This window comes from Mobula hypostoma, chromosome 9, assembly GCF_963921235.1.
Source record: "Mobula hypostoma chromosome 9, sMobHyp1.1, whole genome shotgun sequence".
In the NCBI taxonomy this organism is placed as follows: Eukaryota; Metazoa; Chordata; class Chondrichthyes; order Myliobatiformes; family Myliobatidae; genus Mobula; species Mobula hypostoma.
The window spans coordinates 114499108-114516884 of NC_086105.1; the positions used below are offsets into that span (position 1 = coordinate 114499108).

A 17777-nucleotide genomic window follows, 5' to 3' on the forward strand; every position below is an offset into this window, starting at 1 on the left:
CCACTGAAGCCAGGCTAACTGGCCAGTAACTTCCTTTCTTCAGCCTTGCTCCTTTCTTGAAGAGTGGAGTGACATTCACAATTTTCCAGTCCAGATCCATTCCAGAAACTGGTGATTCTTGAAAGATCACTACTGATGCCTTCACGTTCAGGTACCTCTTTCACAACACTGGAGTGTAGCCCACCTGGTTCAGGTGACTTACCCAACTTCAGACCTTTCAGCTTCCCAAGCAACTGCACTCACTTCTGCCCTCTGACACTCTCGAACTTCCAGCATACTGCTAGTGTCTTCCTCAGTGAAGACTGATGCAAAATACTTACTCAGTTCACGTTCTATTGCCTTGTCTCCCATTACTACCTCTGCAGCATCATTTTGTAGCAGTCCTATTTCTACTCTTGCCTCTTTTTTGCTTTTTAAATATCTGAAAAAAACTTCTAGCATCCTCTTTAATATCATATTTCCTCTTTCTCTTCTTATGGCTTTTTAGTTGCCTTCTGTTGGTTTTTAAAAGCTTCCCATTCCTCTAACTTCACACTAATTTTTGCTCTATTATATGCCCTCTCTTTGGCTTTACCTTCCCTTGTCAGCCAGAGTTTCATCAAGCTGCCTTCAAAATACTGCTTCTTCTTTAGGATATCTATGTTACACCTTTTGAATTACTCCCAGAAACTCAGCCATTGCTGCTCTGCTGTCATCCCTACTAGTGTCCCCTTCCGGTCAACTATGGCCAGCTCCTCTCTCATGCCTCAATAATTCCCTTCATCCACTATAATACTGACACAACTGGCTTTAGTTTCTCCCTCTCAAATTGAAGGGTGAATTCTATATTATTATGATCACTGTCTCCTAAAGGTTCCTTTACCTTAAGCTCTCTAATCAAATCCAGTTCATTGCACAACACATAATCAAGAATAGCTGATCTTCTAGTGGGCTCAACCAAAAGCTGCTCTAACAAGCCACCTCGTAGGCATTCTACAAATTCTCTCTCGGGATCCACCACCAACTTGATTTTCCCAATCTATCTGCATATTGAATTCCCCCATGACTTGTAACATTGCCCTTTTGACATACCTTTTCTATCTCCTACTGTAATTTGTAAATCACATCCTGGCTAATGTTCAGAGGCCTGTATATAACTTCCAATAGGGTCTTTTTGCCCTTGCAGTTTCTTAACTTTATTCCACAAGGATTTTACAGTTCCAGATCCTATGTCACCTCTTTCTAAGGATTTCATTTCACTTTTTACCAACAGAGCCATACCATCCCCTCTTACTACCTGCCTGTCCTTTCAATATAATGTGTATCCTTGGATGTTAAGCTCCCAACTATAATATGCTGTCAGCCATAATTCAGTGATGCCCACAACATCATACCAGCCAATCCCTGCCTGTGCTACAAGATCGTCCACCTTATTCTGTATACTGCATGCATTCATACAGGACCTTCAGTCCTGTATTCATTATGCGTTTCAATTTTGTCCACCATTACACTGCAACTCATCCACTGACCGCAATTTTTTCCCTATCATCTTTCTGTCCTTCCTGGTAGTCTAACAGCACACTGCCTCTGCTTGTATATCAACTGCCCCATCTTCAGCTCTATTCCCATTCCCCTGCCACATTAGTTTGAACCCGCCACAACAGTTCTAGCATACCTGCCCACAAGGCTAATAGACCCCCTTGGGCTCATAATTAAACTTCCTTACTAGAATATATGGTTAGAAATATAGTTAACTTGCTCTTAATGTTGATGTTCATGTCACAATTATTGCCTTGAAAACGCACTCCATAAATTGTCTCCAGTTGCAAACATGTCAATCATGTTCTCTTCCCCAGTCTTCATTAGAAACCATCTTACAACAGTAGTAGCACCAGGTCAAGAACTGAAACGGGAGGAAAATTCACAGAGGCCTCTTTTACAGTGCTATAATTCTGTACTGGAACCTACATCACAATTCTAGTTTCTGTAGGTGTATTAAACCCAGACGATCACATTTCACACATGGTCTTCTAGAGTAGAAGCAGTGTGTTATGAGGCGAATCATAGCTGAGCTCACATCAATAGACACTTACATTCCAGCAGGGGTTACTGGATAGTAATCAGGAGCTCTGACCTGTATCTTCTTTTTCTGAAAGGTTGCCGAGAGTGGTGCTTTGAAATTGATCAGCTAAGATTAGCTAATTTAGCAGGTAATGGTCAATGAATATGACCATTGCCTCCCATTTTTGTAGCACAATGTCAATTCAGCTGGGATATCTTCCAAAGATTCATGGGGAGACAACTGATTACTTCTAATATGAAACAGCTGAGTGTACTTAATGATATTTGAACAAGTTACATTACAGAGTAGGGGCAAGATGTAAATTGGTGCATGTAATTGTGCACAAGGTGGCCTGGAAACATATGATGGAAGGGTTGCTGCCCAGAAGGTCCTTACTATTTGCTGCAAGTCTCAAAGCATGATTTGCAATGAATTATATAGACCTTACATGATAAAAGTTGCTTTCAAAGATTTCCTGTTATTGCCAAGTATTAAAATGTATCTCTATATTATAATGCAGTATGAATGGCAAGATACAAAGGAACTTCAGTAATAAGTAGAAAATGTAATCATTATTAAGGTATTTGGTTATTACAAAAGTTCTGAATAACATTTGAACCCATTTCTTACCAGCCTGTTGTGTTCTTCCTTCAGCAGGTTCACTCCTTGGTCCATCCCCTGCAGCATTAAATGCTGACACGCTAACCATGTACAAGGTGTAGCTTGTCAGGTTTTTCAGTCGGATGGTGTTTTCTGGGAGGAAGAGGATCCTCATCTTCTCTGTATCATTTTGCTTCTGTTGCTCCCAGTAATAGATCTGCAGAGGCAATTTTCACAATTTTTTATTGTACCATATGCTATATGCTGTATACGGAAACAGCAATGAAGAATCTTTGTATATCTGAGTGCGACAGCATTTCTCCACCCGGGACTTGTGTGATGGACAGTAGTGAAAACCAAAATGAAGCTACTGACACAATGAAGGAAGCCCTGAACACTGACAAAGATGGAGCACCTTCACTGCTGCCCTTAACACCAACAGCATAACAGGCACAAGGAGAAGAAAAGTACCAACCCAAGAATATCTCAGGATCACAGGAATTGCCGACATCCCACCTCTCCCGGAAGTTCCGGGAGTCTCCCGCATATTGATAGCGACTCCCTCATACCCGGAAATTATATACAATATCTTGCAAATCGATTTTTTTGACAGGGAGAGGGAGAGGGAGAGCGAGCATCCTGATAGGTCTCTCTTCATGCCAAGTAAACCTATCAGTTTTCTCTGCGGGCGGACTTTACAGTCGACCTCAAAAATAATGACAGTGTTGCTTGCAATTGCCCTTAGTGGGTTAAAATGTAAAAGACATGTTGAGGTGAGTTTAACAGGTGTCATTTGTTCGTTAGAGTAGCTAACATTATTTAAACTAGCTGGTTAGCTGCCCAGGAGCTACGCTATTGATGTCCTACATGATGAGGCCAAACTCCCTGTAGACTTGCTTAAAGTTGTAATAGAGTAAACATGATAATATAACACATGTACATATTTTAATGTCACATTTTCTGCATATACCCAACTTGGTTTACAGATTAGACAAAATCACTAAACAAAGTATTACATACACCCTTGGAGGTCGACTGGGGGCGGGGGGGATATGGGGTTGCAGGGGGCAGGGGTGCTACCTCCCTGAAATGAGTTTTTGCAGGGTGGGATGTCTGGAATTGAAAGGACTGCAAATAAATAAAACATTTCTTTTCCTTTCCTGCTCAGTGTTGAGCGAATTGTTTTTTCAGATTCTTCACTGTACTGCAGCTTTGCAAATACCAGTTTTGTTTCATTATTAATTTACGGGATGGAGGTTGTCCATGCAAGACCACCTTCTTGAAGTACTTCAATCTTTTTTGGTTGTACATCCACAGTAAGGAAGTTCAAGGATCTACACATCCTGGCCAGTGAAGATGCCAACCTATTTCCAGTTTTGGATGTTGTGTGTGACTTGGAGGAGAACCATGGCGTTTCCACATGTCTGCTGCCCTCATATTTCTTGTTGGTAGAGTTTGAAGGATTCTGTCAGAATATCTGTATTTTCCAGATGGTTCATTCTGCAGCCACAGTATGCTGGTGATAGGTAGACTGTCTATCAAATGGACTGCTCTATTCTGAATGGCATTCAAAGGTAAGGTCAAAATTAAGTCTTTGTGATATACACAACACGTATGCACAGGTGCAATGAAAATTTATTGTAGGCATCACAGTCGTATACTGTTATGTAAGCAGCATTCACAATTAAAGTATAAATTAAACACAAATTATTTACAATTTTTTTTTACAGGTATTTGATCATCTTGAGTATTTTTGGAACTGCGCTCATCCAGGCAAATATCATGAGTTTCATCACACATTTGACCTGTGACTTGTAGATGTAAGAAATATTTCATGGCATCAGGAAGCAAGCTGCTAACCACAGAACACACAGCCTTTGACTTCCATTTACATACACAGCATTTTTGTGGCTAGCACATTTGAATTTCTGGTCAATGGTGACCTACCCAACAGCTAGATGATTGGGGATTCCATGGTTATAATGTCATTGAACATCAAGGATGAATGATTGGATTCTTCCTTGTTGAAGATGATCATTTTCTGACATTTATATGACAGAAATATAACTTGTCACTTATTGGTGGATATTTGAATGTGGTTTAGATCTTGCTGCAGGCAAATATGTCTCAGGTTTGACCATTAAATGTCCAACAGGGTTGAGAAATAATAAATGGTTTAACGATTTATTCAGGAGGAATAATTATAATGTAAGTTGCAATAAGTACTATAGAATAGCAGCAGAATATTTGTTATGTCTCTCTCTCTGACAGTTCAGTCAGGAATTCACTTTGCTCAGTTGTCTGCTTGAGTTGAGCATTAAGCTTCAAGACAATCCTTTACCGTAACTCTTGTCATCCTGTTGGTCAACTACTTCAACTTCTCTGGTTCTCTCTTGCACTGAGCTGCCTAAATACTGATTTCAGGAGGCACAAAACATTACATCAAACATTGTTGTAGTTAGATCTCCAAACTTAAATGTTTCTTTAAAAAAGGGCAGATGCAACCTATTCTGTGGGGGGGGGGGGTGTAATGTAGGTAAATTGTTTCTTTTGTTTAGGACTTACCTTCTCCTAGACATCTTGGTAAATAAAGATTCTTTTCAAACACACATCAGATTGTTTCTTTGATTTGTGCCCTGGTACAGTCCATAAATAATTTCATCCTGTCCATATCAGGGCTGAATTGTAATAATTGACTGATCGATCTGTTATATAACTCAAATAAAAGTGTTTTTTTTTTCTCTCAGGGATTGCTACAGAACCCAGAACTCTAGATTTTGTCTGATCTGCTTCAGGATGAATGAGATATAATAACCCCCCACCACCACACCCACAACCTCCCCTTCCTGGATTCGTGAATTGGTGAGACCAGAGTTTGAGGTCTTGTGTCCGGGGTCATGTTGTCGTCAACTCTGGCGTTTGAGCCCTGGGTTTGCGAATCTCTGTGAGTCCACTGGGGTAGTTGAAGGCCCAATGTCTACGTGTCCAAGTCTGATTTCGATTCTGATGGAGGATGGTTGCTGAAGAAGATGGCCTGTCTTGGGGTTAGAAGACTGTGAATGTGCATGGATGGGAGGAGGAGTGGTGCTTGTTTTGTTGTTAGTCGTCTCCTGTGTTGTTATGCTGAATGTTGTGGGCATGCTAACTTGATGCCGGAATGTGTAGTATCACTTGCGGGCTGCCCCCAGTGCACCGGGGGTGTGTTGGTTGTTAACACAAATGACACATGTCACTGTATGCTTTCATGGACATGTAATAAATAGACGAATCTTGAATCCCTGATTACCTTGAAATTGGAAAATTTATCAATCTTGTTTTGAATGAACTGAATAACTGAGACTCCATGGTTTCTTAGAGTACAGAATTCTAAGCATTCACCCGCATCTGCATGCAAAGGTTTCTCCTTTTGTCAGTCCAAATAGTCTCTTCCTCAGTTTGAAATTTCCAGTTCTAGACTCCTCAGCCAGAGTAATCATTCCCCCTACAACCAGCCTGGTGATCCCTGCAAGAATTTTCTAAGTTTCATGGAGATGTCCTTCTATTCTTCCGAACTCGAGGACACAGGTCTGTCCTTACATGGCAAACCCACCGTCCTTCAAACCCAGTCTAATGAATCTTTGCTACGCTCCCCGTTGGGCAGGTAAATTCTATTTTAGAGGGAGACCAAAAATCTGCACAATATTCCAGGTGTGATCTCACAAAGCCTTTATAGAATTGCAATAATGCACCTTTATGACTGTACTCAAATCCTCTCACGATAAAAGCCAATGCCTCTTGTTATAAAGTTCAAACGCTAATAAATTACATCACATAAATTTTCTTGGACCTTTCCCTTATCATTTAATGCAGTGACATGACATAAGCATAAAACTTGACATGTATAACAGGATTCATTTTAGTAACTTCAAGTTCTATCTTATTGAGTTTTCCAAATACATGTTCAATACTGGTTGTATACTTTGTACATTATTTCAATGACCACCTTCAGTCATTGTATCCATCTGGTTTAAATTGCAGTATTGGTTACGTTAACACACTTTTTGAAACAGGATGTTAATCTTAATAAATTCACAGCTTGACCATGGAGTGAAGCAGACTATTATAACAATCACATTCACAGTTAAACAAGGTCATTTTCAAAGGTTTTTTAACCCTCCGTTGTTCCAATTTCATTAGTGTAGTGTTAATTTGACAAATGTGTGCAGATCTCTTCCATTTATCTCACCCAGTTTCACTATTCAATAAGTGTGCAAAAGTAGAGTCGGTACTAAAAAAATTTCTACCCTTCCAGAAAGAAACAATTCCATGGACTTCTACTTCCCAATATTGAACAGTGTATACATTTAAAATGCTTTGAAACTTATGGAAATTTTCTACGAAAATGCCAGTATTAGGGGGGTTACAAAGCTTCACCTGGTAAAGCAGCAGTTAATTGTAAAGAGACCTCAATGGTATGCTCCAAAAGTATAAAATAGATTATATGAAACACACAGTTATCCACTTACACAATAACTATGTTTTTACCAAGTCATTAAACCTCCAAGAGGACACAAGCTTGTCATAGGGTTTGAAGCCTTGCGTGCCTCAATGACCAGGAGAGCTATGTTGGCTGGAGTCAGGGCCTTGTGCTTTGGCTCTTCGTAGGATCACCCCTGTCAAACAGGTCAAAGGGTAGAGGGCAGACTAAAAGTGGTCCATTGGTCCTCCACATTCTGGGGCTCAGCTCAGGGTTAACAACCCTGACTGGTAAAAAAAAATTGTTACGGAAACAGCAATGAAGAATCATTCTGTATCTGTGTGTGACTGCATAGGCAGACAGAAATGGAGGACCTTCACTGCTGCTCTAAATGCCAGCAGCATAACAGGCAGTAAGTAAGCTCATTAAATTTATGATTACCTTGTAACCCTGTATTTTCCCATTCTGTGCCTCGGCTGGAGGTGGATGCCATGTAACTTCCAGTTGGGTTGCGGTGAGGGGTCTTACACTTACATCTTGAGGACCTCTTGTAGGAACTAACAGAAGAAGCATACAGAGGTTTAATGGAGATTAGTTGAGCATGCATTAAGTTGATAAAAAGTAAGATACAACTCTTTCCCTCTACCTGCTTACCTGCTTCTCCCACATAGACCTCCTTAGGACTGCTGGCTGGACTCTCGCCCACCACATTAAATGCTTTCATTAAGATTTCATATCTTGTGTATTTCTTCAGTTCTGTGAATAGATATGAAAAACTCCCAATATATTTTACAGATGCAAAAGTTACCTTTACTTACAATTATAGTCAAGTTTATTGTCATTTAACTATATATATGTATATTGTCAAATGAGATGTTTCTCTAAACCAGGGTGTAAAGCATAGTCATACACATAACACACAATAACTTAGCAGAGTAAAGATAAAATCTACAGATGAATTATGCATAAATAAACAAAGTAGTGCATAAATTAAATATTGTCAGTACAGAACAGATTAACCATTGATACTCTGAATACGATGTGGCAGTAAGTTCAGAAGTCTGATGGCCTGAGGGAAGAAACCATTTCCCATCCTGACCGTTCTTGATTTCACGCATTGGAGACTCCTGCCTGATGGTAGAAAGTCAAAGGGAATGTTGGATGGACGGGTGGGATCCTTGCTAACACTAAGGGCCCTGTGTACACAGTGCTCCTCACAAATATCCCCAATGGATGGTAGGGAGATCTCTATCATCCTCTCAGCCATTCTCACAGTCCTTTGTAGGGACTTCCAAAGGGACAAAGAAAGAGGAAAGTGAGAAGAATCCTCCAAGTAAACACTAAGTAATACTCGTGCTTCTTTTGATGACAGTTGGCTTTGTCAGATAGTTGTCAGATGGTGACAGATTAGAGTAACGTTTTGTAGTTTTTTACATGTCGGGATATTAACATAACTACATCTCAGTCCTTACCAAATCTACTCTGTCCTCTGAGTTTCCTTTTATCAATTAGCATACTTAAAAACACAGAGCATTTACAAAGAGAAAGCATAGTTGCCACAAAACAATTGAAATCGGGGATGATGGGGGAAAATAATCAGATTTTTTTCCCCAAAATACAGAATGGAGGTTATAAACTTAAGAAAGGTCAAGCCATTGAGGGATTTGGAAATAAGTATAAGAATATTAAAATTGAAGGTCTGCTGAACTGAGAGCCAACATAGACCAAAGTGCAAAATTGCAAATTTCTCTCCACCCTTTAAGAAGGGAGGGAAGCAGAAGAAAGGAAATTATAGGCCAGTTAGCTTGACTTCAGTGGTTGGAAGGATCTTGGAGTCCAATATTAAGGATGAGGTTTTGGGGTACTTGGAGGCACATGATAAAATAGGTCAAAGTCAGCAAGTTTTCCTTAAGGGAATAGTAGGTAGAACAGACACAAAAGAGCCAATGGATTTTGTTTACTTAAATTTTAAGGAGACCTTTAACAAGGTGTCACATATGAGGCCGCAAAACAAGAAAAGAGCTCGTGGTATTACTGGAAAGATGCAGGCATGGACAGAATATTGACTGACTGGCAGAAGGTGAAGAGTGGGAGTAAAAGGGGCATATTCTGGTTGGCTGTCAGTGACTAGTGGTGTTCTGCAGGGGTCAGTGTTAGGACTGGTTCTTTTCACGTTATATGTTAATAATTTGGATGATGGAATTGATGGCTCTGGCCAAGTTCGCAGATGATTGGTGGAGGGGCAGGTAGTGTTGAGAAAGCAGAGAGTCTACAAAAGGATGTACACAAACTGGGAGAATAGGCAACAAAATAGTAGATGGAATATAGGGTAAGGAGCATATGGTCACACACTTTGGTAGAAGGAATAAACTCGTAGACTATTTTCTGAATGGGGAGAAAATTCAAAAATCAGGGGTGCAAAGAGACTTTGTTGGGAGTCCCTGAAAGTTAGCTTGCAGGTAACTTAGGCAAATGCAATTTTAGCATTCATTTCGAGAGGACTGAAGATAAAAGCAAGGATGTTTTGCTGAGGCTGTATAAGGCATTGGTTAGAGTCCACTTGGCATGTTGTGAGTATCTAAGAAAACGTTTGCTGGCATTGGGGAAGGTTCATGAGAATCATCCCAGGAATTGAAGGGTTAACGTATGAGGAGTGTTTGATGGCTCTGGGCCTCTACTCACTGGTGTTTGGGGTGTGTGGGGGGGGTGTGCTCTCATTAAGACCTACCGAAAGGCCTAGGCAGAGTGGATATGGAGTCAATGGCTAGGGAATGGAACATGAGACTGTGGATGGAGTTTGTCATAGGCACCAAATTACTGGTCTTGATTTTTAATCATGCTCACTCAATGCTGGATGCAGGACAAGCAGAATGACAATCTGGAGTTAGCTGAGGGATGAAAAAGAGAATGATGAATGTAAGCTGTGGGTCCTCATCACAATATAGGCACCCGTTTGTCTTGTGAGACCATGAATTTGAGCCTTGGAAGGTTTCCAGGGCACAGGCCTCGTCAAGGTTGTACGGAAGACCGGCAGTTGCTCATGCTGCAAGTCTCCCCTCTCCACGCTACTGATGTTGTCCAAGGGAAGGGCATTAGGACCCATACAGGTTGACACCGGTGTCGTCGCAGAGCAATGTGTGGTTAAGTGCCTTGCTTAAGGACACAACACGCTGCCTCAGCTGAGGTTCGAACTAGCAACCTTCAGATCACTAGACCGATGCCTTAACCACTTGGCCACGCGCATCATCTCTCTCTCTCTCTCTCTCACACACACACACACACACACACACACGGAAACTAACAATACTTTCTAATGATGTTGCTGAAGGGAAATGAAGGTGTACAGGAATGAGGTAGATCAACTGGTTGAATGATGTCTCAACAACAACCTTGCACTCAAGGAATTGACTGCAGACTTCAGGAAGGGGAAGTCAAGGGAACACACACCAATCCTCATCCAGGGATCAGAAGGAAAGGGTGAGCAGTTTTGATCCTGCCTGTCAACATCTCTGAAGATGGGCCCCACATATTGATGCAATTACAAAGAAGGCACGATAGAGGCTATTTTTCATTAGGAGTCTGAGGAGGCTTGGCATTTCACCAAAGAGTCCGATAAATTTTCACATATGCCCTGTGGAAAGCATTCTAACTGATTGCATCACTGTCTGGTATGGAGAGGCCACTGTACAGGGCTGGAAAAAAATGCAGAAAGTTGCAAACTCAGCCAGCTCCATCACAGCACTTGCCTCCTCAGCATCGAGGCCATGTTCAAAAAAAGATGCCTTGAAAAAGCAGCATCCATCACTAAGGATCCCTGTCACCCAGGACATGCCCTTGTCTCCTTGCCACCGTCAAGGAGGCGGTATAGGAGCCTGAAGAAACACACTCAGTATTTCAGGAACAACTTCTTCCCCTTTACCATCAGAATTTTGAATGGACAAAGAACCCATGTATACTACCTATTTCTTTTCAATTTTTGCTTTCTTTTTGCACTACTTATTTAATTTAATTTATATATATGTAATTTCCTATTGTAATTTATAGTTTTTTTTATAATAAGTATTGCAAAGTACCGCTGTTGCAAAACAACAAATTTCAGAATCAGAATCAGGTTTATTATCACTTGCATGTGTCATGAAATTTATTAACTTAGCAGCAGCAGTTCAATGCAATACATAATATAGAACAGAAAAAAATAATAAATAAGTAAACCAATTACAGTATATATATATTGAATAGATTAAAAATTGTGCAAAAAAGAGAAATAATATGTTAGTGTCCAAGGGTTCAATGTCCATTTAGGAAACGGAGAGCAGAGGGGAAGAAGGTGTTCCTGAATCGCTGAGTGTGTGCCTTCAGGCTTCCAGACTTCCTACCTGATGGTAACAGTGAGAAAAGGGCATGCCCTGGGCGCTGGATGTCCTTAATAATGGACACTGCCTTTCTGAGACACTGCTCCCTGAAGACGTCCTGGGTACTTCGTAGGCTAGTACCCAAGATGGAGCTGACTAAATTTACGACACTTTGCAGCTTCTTTCCGTCCCGTGCAGTAGCCCCCCTTCCCCCCCCCACCCCGCCCATACCAGACAGTGATGCAGTCTGTCAGAATGCTCTCCACAGTACATCTATAGATGTTTTTGAGTGTACTTGTTGACATACCAAATCTCTTCAAACTCTGAATGAAGTATAGTCGCTGTCTTGCCTTCTTTATAATTGCATTGATATGTTGGGACCAGGTTAGATCCTCAGAGATCTTGACACCCAGGAACTTGAAACTGCTCACTCTCTCCACTTCTGATCTCTCTATGAGGATTGGTATGTGTTCCTTCGTCTTATCCTTCCTGAAGTCCACAATCAGCTCTTTCATCTTACTGATGTTAAGTGCCAGGTTGTTGCTGCGACACCACTCCACTAATTGGCATATCTTGCTCCTGTATACCCTCTCGTCGCCATCTGAGATTCTACCAACAATGGTTATATCATCAGCAAATTTATGGATGGCATTTGAGCTATGCCTAGCCACATGGTCATGTATATATAGAGAATAGAGCTGTGGGCTAAGCACACACCGCTGAGGTGCACCAGGGTTGATCGTCAGGGAGGAGGAGATGTTATCACCAATCCGCGGATTGTGGTCTTCTGGTTAGGAAGTTGAGGATCTAACTGCAGAGAGAGGTACAGAGACCCAGGTTCTGCAACTTCTCAATCAGGATTGTGGGAATGATGATAGTAAATGCTGAGCTATAGTCAATGAACAGCATCCTAACATAGGTATTTGTGTTGTCCAGGTGGTCTAAAGCTGTGCGAAGAGCCATGCTGTTGACCTGTTTTTACGACATATGCCAATGATATTAAACCAGATTCTGACTCTACGTACATGCTACTTGTAGATTCTTGGTGAACACACACAACATCAGTATGGGAAAGTGAAGAGAAGCCACTGAAAAGTAACTCACTAAATCAAGGTGAATAATGTTCTAGTTTGCAATATTTCTGATGAGACTTGCGGTGCCAGAGTTTCACAGTAAAATGAAATTGCTTAGAAATCCAATACATAATACTGTTTCTTTTAGCATTATGAATTGAAAACTGATTTTGATTTAGAGTGAAATGGGAAAGACCATTTCCAGGTCATTTAGTGATTCTCCGGAAATATAGCCGGGAAACTTAGCTGTGAGCATCTCTGTGCCTCCAACTTGTTGTTTGTGTGAGGGCACACAGGATGACAAAATTCCTTTTGCAAGGTTCCTTTTAAACCATTGCAGGAGAAATCGGACATTGATGCCCTGGGGAGATTATCAATGGGAACTTCAGGGTCAACTTGGTTTCCAGTGCTGTGCTAATCTGTCAATCTGATCAGCTAGGGCTCTTAGTTACACAGTCGTGTACGACTGTCATCCACTACTAACTGTTCTGAAACCCCAACCCCGTACTTTCTCCTAATCTCTCTCTGCCCTCCCTAATCATCTGATCACCCAAGGCCCAGATCCAAACCATTGACCTCCCATCCCCTACCCTCAGTGAAATCCTCCATCCCCAATAACCTCTTGCCACCAACACATACTTCAAGCTCGGCTCAATATTAAGCACGATTCACATCCCCCCACTCTTCACATTAGAACATATGGTTCTGGCATCCTTCCCTCTGACCATCAATGCAAATTCCCCTTACCTCTGTTCCTTCACTGGCCCACTGCACCCCAAGGCTTCCAAATATTACTTTCCTTTCTCCATCTGACCATCACAGAAAAGGACCCGAAAGTGCTCCCCCAGTACAGTATTCAGCTGCAATACCCCCTCCCATTTCTTCCTCATACCCTCAGTTACAGCACAGGACCATTGGCAATGACATGCGCTTGGTGGTATCAGTCCCTCAAAGCAGGCCAGAGAATCAATTAAGAAAACTGAAACTATATTCAGCTGTGCCCAAGAACTCGACTAAATTATATGATGGATGCAACTGTTCATCAAGTGCAGGAGAACTCATTCCACTAAACCTACTCCCCAGCTTCCTTACTTGTAATTTACCAACACAAACTGATTAACAAATTAACTCCCTTACCACCCACTAGCACTGGTGCAATGTTCAATAGCCAAATAACCTAACAACCAATACATCTTTGGCACATGAGAAGAAACTAGGGTGGCTGAGGGAAACTAATAAATTCACATGAAGACCATACAAAATCCACACGGGCATCAGTGGAGGATAAGATTGAACCCGGTTCACTGAAACCGTGAGACTGTGACTAGGAGCACTTGAGAGACCAACTGGCTTAATTCTGCACCATAATAATTTTATAATTCAATGAAGTTTAAGTTCAAATGATTTAAATATAAAATTTATCATGTTTCAATAAATTAACATTCACATTCATTAATTTATCCTTTCACAAGTTTCATTGTTTCTTTGTGCAGAACCAATTCGCTATACTGGTATCAGGAGGTTGGCTGTCTGTACATTTTGAGATGGCTCACAAAATACAAACGAGGAACAGCGAGTGGAAAGATGGAACATATAAACAGCACAGCTGGCACCAAAGTTTATTACACAAAAATAAGGCATTTAAATTTCGCCTTTTAAAAAGTAATGAGAGGAAATTAAATTAATTGCCAGTAACAGAAAAAGGGAGAAGTAAAGTGCACTGTGTGCAGAGAGATAGGAAAACCAGGTGAGAGTGAGGAAACAGAAGAAATTAGTGTTACAGAAACCTGACAAAAATATCTGCTGAAATGACAGGAAACAATTAAAACCCGCCTGTACAAAATTCTCTTTCCATGTATTAGAAAACAGTTAGATAACTAATTGCTTTTAAAGAGTATACATCATTTCCAAACCAGTACAGTACTTCAATCCAAGTATCTTTGAATACATGTAAAAGCCAAGTTACATCAACATTAATCATAACAACATAAAAAACAAAAGATCAGTGTGTCTACACTTACGTGTTAGCTCGAATTCGGTTACTGTGGAGCTGCTGATTGTCTTGAAGCTACTCTCAGCTATGTAAGGTAAGTAAAGCAAAACAAGTGAGTTGGGATTTAGAAGATTAGTATTTGCAAACACTAACAAGAGGTTAAGGTTTAATTATAATACATAAAAAAGTGATGGAGATTCTCTTTAAAGTACATAATTTATACAAAGTATATTCAATTTCCAATTTAGAACAACACTGCTGACGCGGGAGAAACATCAGCTTTATGTTTATAATGAACAAAGGTGAGAAACATTGCAAACTAAATTAACATGTTAACTGGAGTTTGTTTTTCAGGTTGATGCATGTAAAGCTTGGTTGGATTTTCAAATGAAAATATGTTGCCTTCAAACCCAGTGAAGGTTACTTGCTGGTGTTGGCTAGAGCTGGTAATTAAGCACATTTTATATATATATATAGCTCTTTCCTGCTACATCTCTGTAACCTGATTACATTTCATTTAATCTCAGAAATTTAAAATCAAAAGGCGGCTGCCTCAGGTCATTGTGTTTTTATTATTCCTAGCTTGATAATGGAATTAGCTATTTTAATCAAGCTCTTTCCCAATAGTCCACAACGAATTTATTCAAGTACTTAATTCTTTTTAAACACTATAATTTAATTGACTTTAGAAACTAGTGGTGGCCAAATATTACAGAATACAGTTCTGCACGGGGCATAATTCTTCGAACATCTGCCTTAGTTTCTATTTGATGGCACTTCTGATACCCCAAATGAAGGAGGAAGCCAAGGATGCAATATGTTTGTTTAGAAATACATATTACTATGAATCTTAAATTTACATCTTTTACATGTCTGTCACTGGTTATTATTTTCACTGTCAAACCCTTTCATCTTGTCCAACAGTTTTAATAGGCCTATCTTAAACTGCACAAAATGCTGGAGGAACTCAGCAGGCCAGGCAGCATTTATAGAAAAGAGTAACCTGTTGACGTTTCGGGTCAAGACCCTGCCCAGAACACCAATTGTCTACTCTTTTCCAGGGATGCTGCCTGGCCTGCCGAGTTCCTTCAGCATTGTGTGTGTATTCCTTTGGCTTTCCAGCATTTGCCGATTTCCTCGTGTTTCCCTCTTAATCTACATTGTTCTGCTGAAACACCTCAGCCTAGAAGTTAACACATGCCCCAAAAGTCTTCCTTTATGGCTGTTGTGTGATATGCCAAAGGTAGTTTTGCTAATATGCCCACTGCTTCAAACTTCACTAAACTTTGGGCCTTGGGCATAACTGTTTGTTGTGCTTTGTGTGTTCTGCACCTAGCTGTGGTGCTATAGGGTACAGGACTACAGACAGCTCTGGAGGAGAGGAGAAGGGGAAGGTGGAACAGGGATTTTTTTTTAATGTGTTTATGGCTGACTGGAAATTCTGGACCCTACTGTATACAATAATGACAAGATGGGCATTAATTAGCTGATAAAGAGTCAGGTCAAATCTTCAGAGTGGCAGACTTCCATCTGGAATTTGCGGTACTTGGATTTCACTCCATACTAGGAAAAGAATGACTTTCAGGGACATACATCAAAGTTGCTGGTGAACGCAGCAGGCTAAGCAGCATCTATAGGAAGAAGCGCAGTCGACGTTTCAGGCCGAGACCCTTCGTCAGGACTAACTGAAGGTAGAGTGAGTAAGGGATTTGAAAGCTGGAGGGGGAGGGGGAGATGCAAAATGATAGGAGAAGACAGGAGGGGGAGGGATGGAGCCGAGAGCTGGACAGGTGATAGGCAGAAGGGGATACGAGAGGATCATGGGACAGGAGGTCCGGGAAGAAAGACGGGGGGGGGGGGGTGACCCATGATCCTCTCGTATCCCCTTCTGCCTATCACCTGTCCAGCTCTCGGCTCCATCCCTCCCCCTCCTGTCTTCTCCTATCATTTTGCATCTCCCCCTCCCCCTCCAGCTTTCAAATCCCTTACTCACTCTTCCTTCAGTTAGTCCTGACGAAGGGTCTCGGCCTGAAACGTCGACTGCGCTTCTTCCTATAGATGCTGCTTAGCCTGCTGCGTTCACCAGCAACTTTGATGTATGTTGCTTGAATTTCCAGCATCTGCAGAATTCCTGTTGTTTGCGTTTAAACTTTCAGGGACAAGCTATTTGTGAAATGCAGTATCACACATCTGAATTTGTAGCCCTTCCAATTTTCCTGGGTCCTCATCATAACCGCACCATCTTATTCCTTGCGCTTTCCCAGCGAATCAGCAATATTATTTCCATGATAGTCTAACGCACTTCCTATAAGGGAGTGCCAAACAATTACTGTGTATGCAACGATTCAGAAACACCTGTTATTTTTCTGAGGTTACTTGCACCATTTACAACTAGTGTATGAAGAAAGGCTGCTTGAATGTCTTGTTCATCAGCAAGATAAATTGAAACTTCTACTTTCTGAATGCCTGTTTTTAAATGAGAATGACACCAACAGATACCATCCTAGAAATGAATGAACTCAAGGTGAGCTATTTAGGTCAACCATATCAATAAACTGCTTCAGTTAATAGTGCAAATGGAAAGGCATTTAGGTAGAATAAGGATTAAATAAATAAGCCAACATACTGATGGAACACCATTCAGATTTTGTAAGCACTACCTCAGTGACATTTTAGCCTTTAATACAGATTTTTTTTTTGCTTCACAAATGCAGTATCAATAAATGAAAGTATGAGTGTTAGCTACTCTGAGTAATCTAGGCACTTATATGAGAATCCATGATGGTGCATCTTTCCTCTATATTTCAAAGTAAATATTTATTATTCTTCAAATCATTTAAAACTCTGAGTGGGAATTATGTAACGAGGTCCCATTCTTCCTTTCTAATCTGCTCTGAGGAAGTCACAAGAATCTTTAGCAGAAATAAGCAAAGTCCTTCTTTAAATATTCAATGAAGCCTAAATGCTACTTTAACCGGACATTAGTCCAGAGAAATTATTAAGGACTTTTCTTCAGCTCGACCCAATTAAAAGAGGAGCCAACTCCTACAAAACAAAAGCAACGTCATCAATAAAAAGACCCTCAACAACATCACTCTAACTCTTCCAGTCTGCTCTAGTTTCTTGTACAAGTTTACATGTGATATCACTGTAGTGGGCTGGATCTCAAATAATGATGTCAGAATACAGGAAGGGGATATCAACCAAACCAAACAGTTTGTCTCATTGACTTCAGATAGGTGATGGGGGGTGGGGGGGGGGC

General features: G+C 40.8%; 1 protein-coding gene across 2 annotated transcripts in view; it reads right to left on the bottom strand.

Annotated features, from left to right (window-relative positions):
• The window catches only part of sdk1a (sidekick cell adhesion molecule 1a), a 779580-nt gene that overhangs the window by 54326 nt on the left and 707477 nt on the right, over positions 1–17777 (bottom strand). For both annotated transcript variants that reach the window (XM_063058961.1, XM_063058960.1), the window contains exons 34-37: positions 14544–14600; positions 7752–7853; positions 7539–7654; positions 2672–2858 (exon numbers count right to left, since the gene is read on the bottom strand). In XM_063058961.1, coding sequence (XP_062915031.1) covers positions 2672–2858; positions 7539–7654; positions 7752–7853; positions 14544–14600 — 462 coding nt within the window. The remainder of the gene's footprint in view (positions 1–2671; positions 2859–7538; positions 7655–7751; positions 7854–14543; positions 14601–17777) is intronic.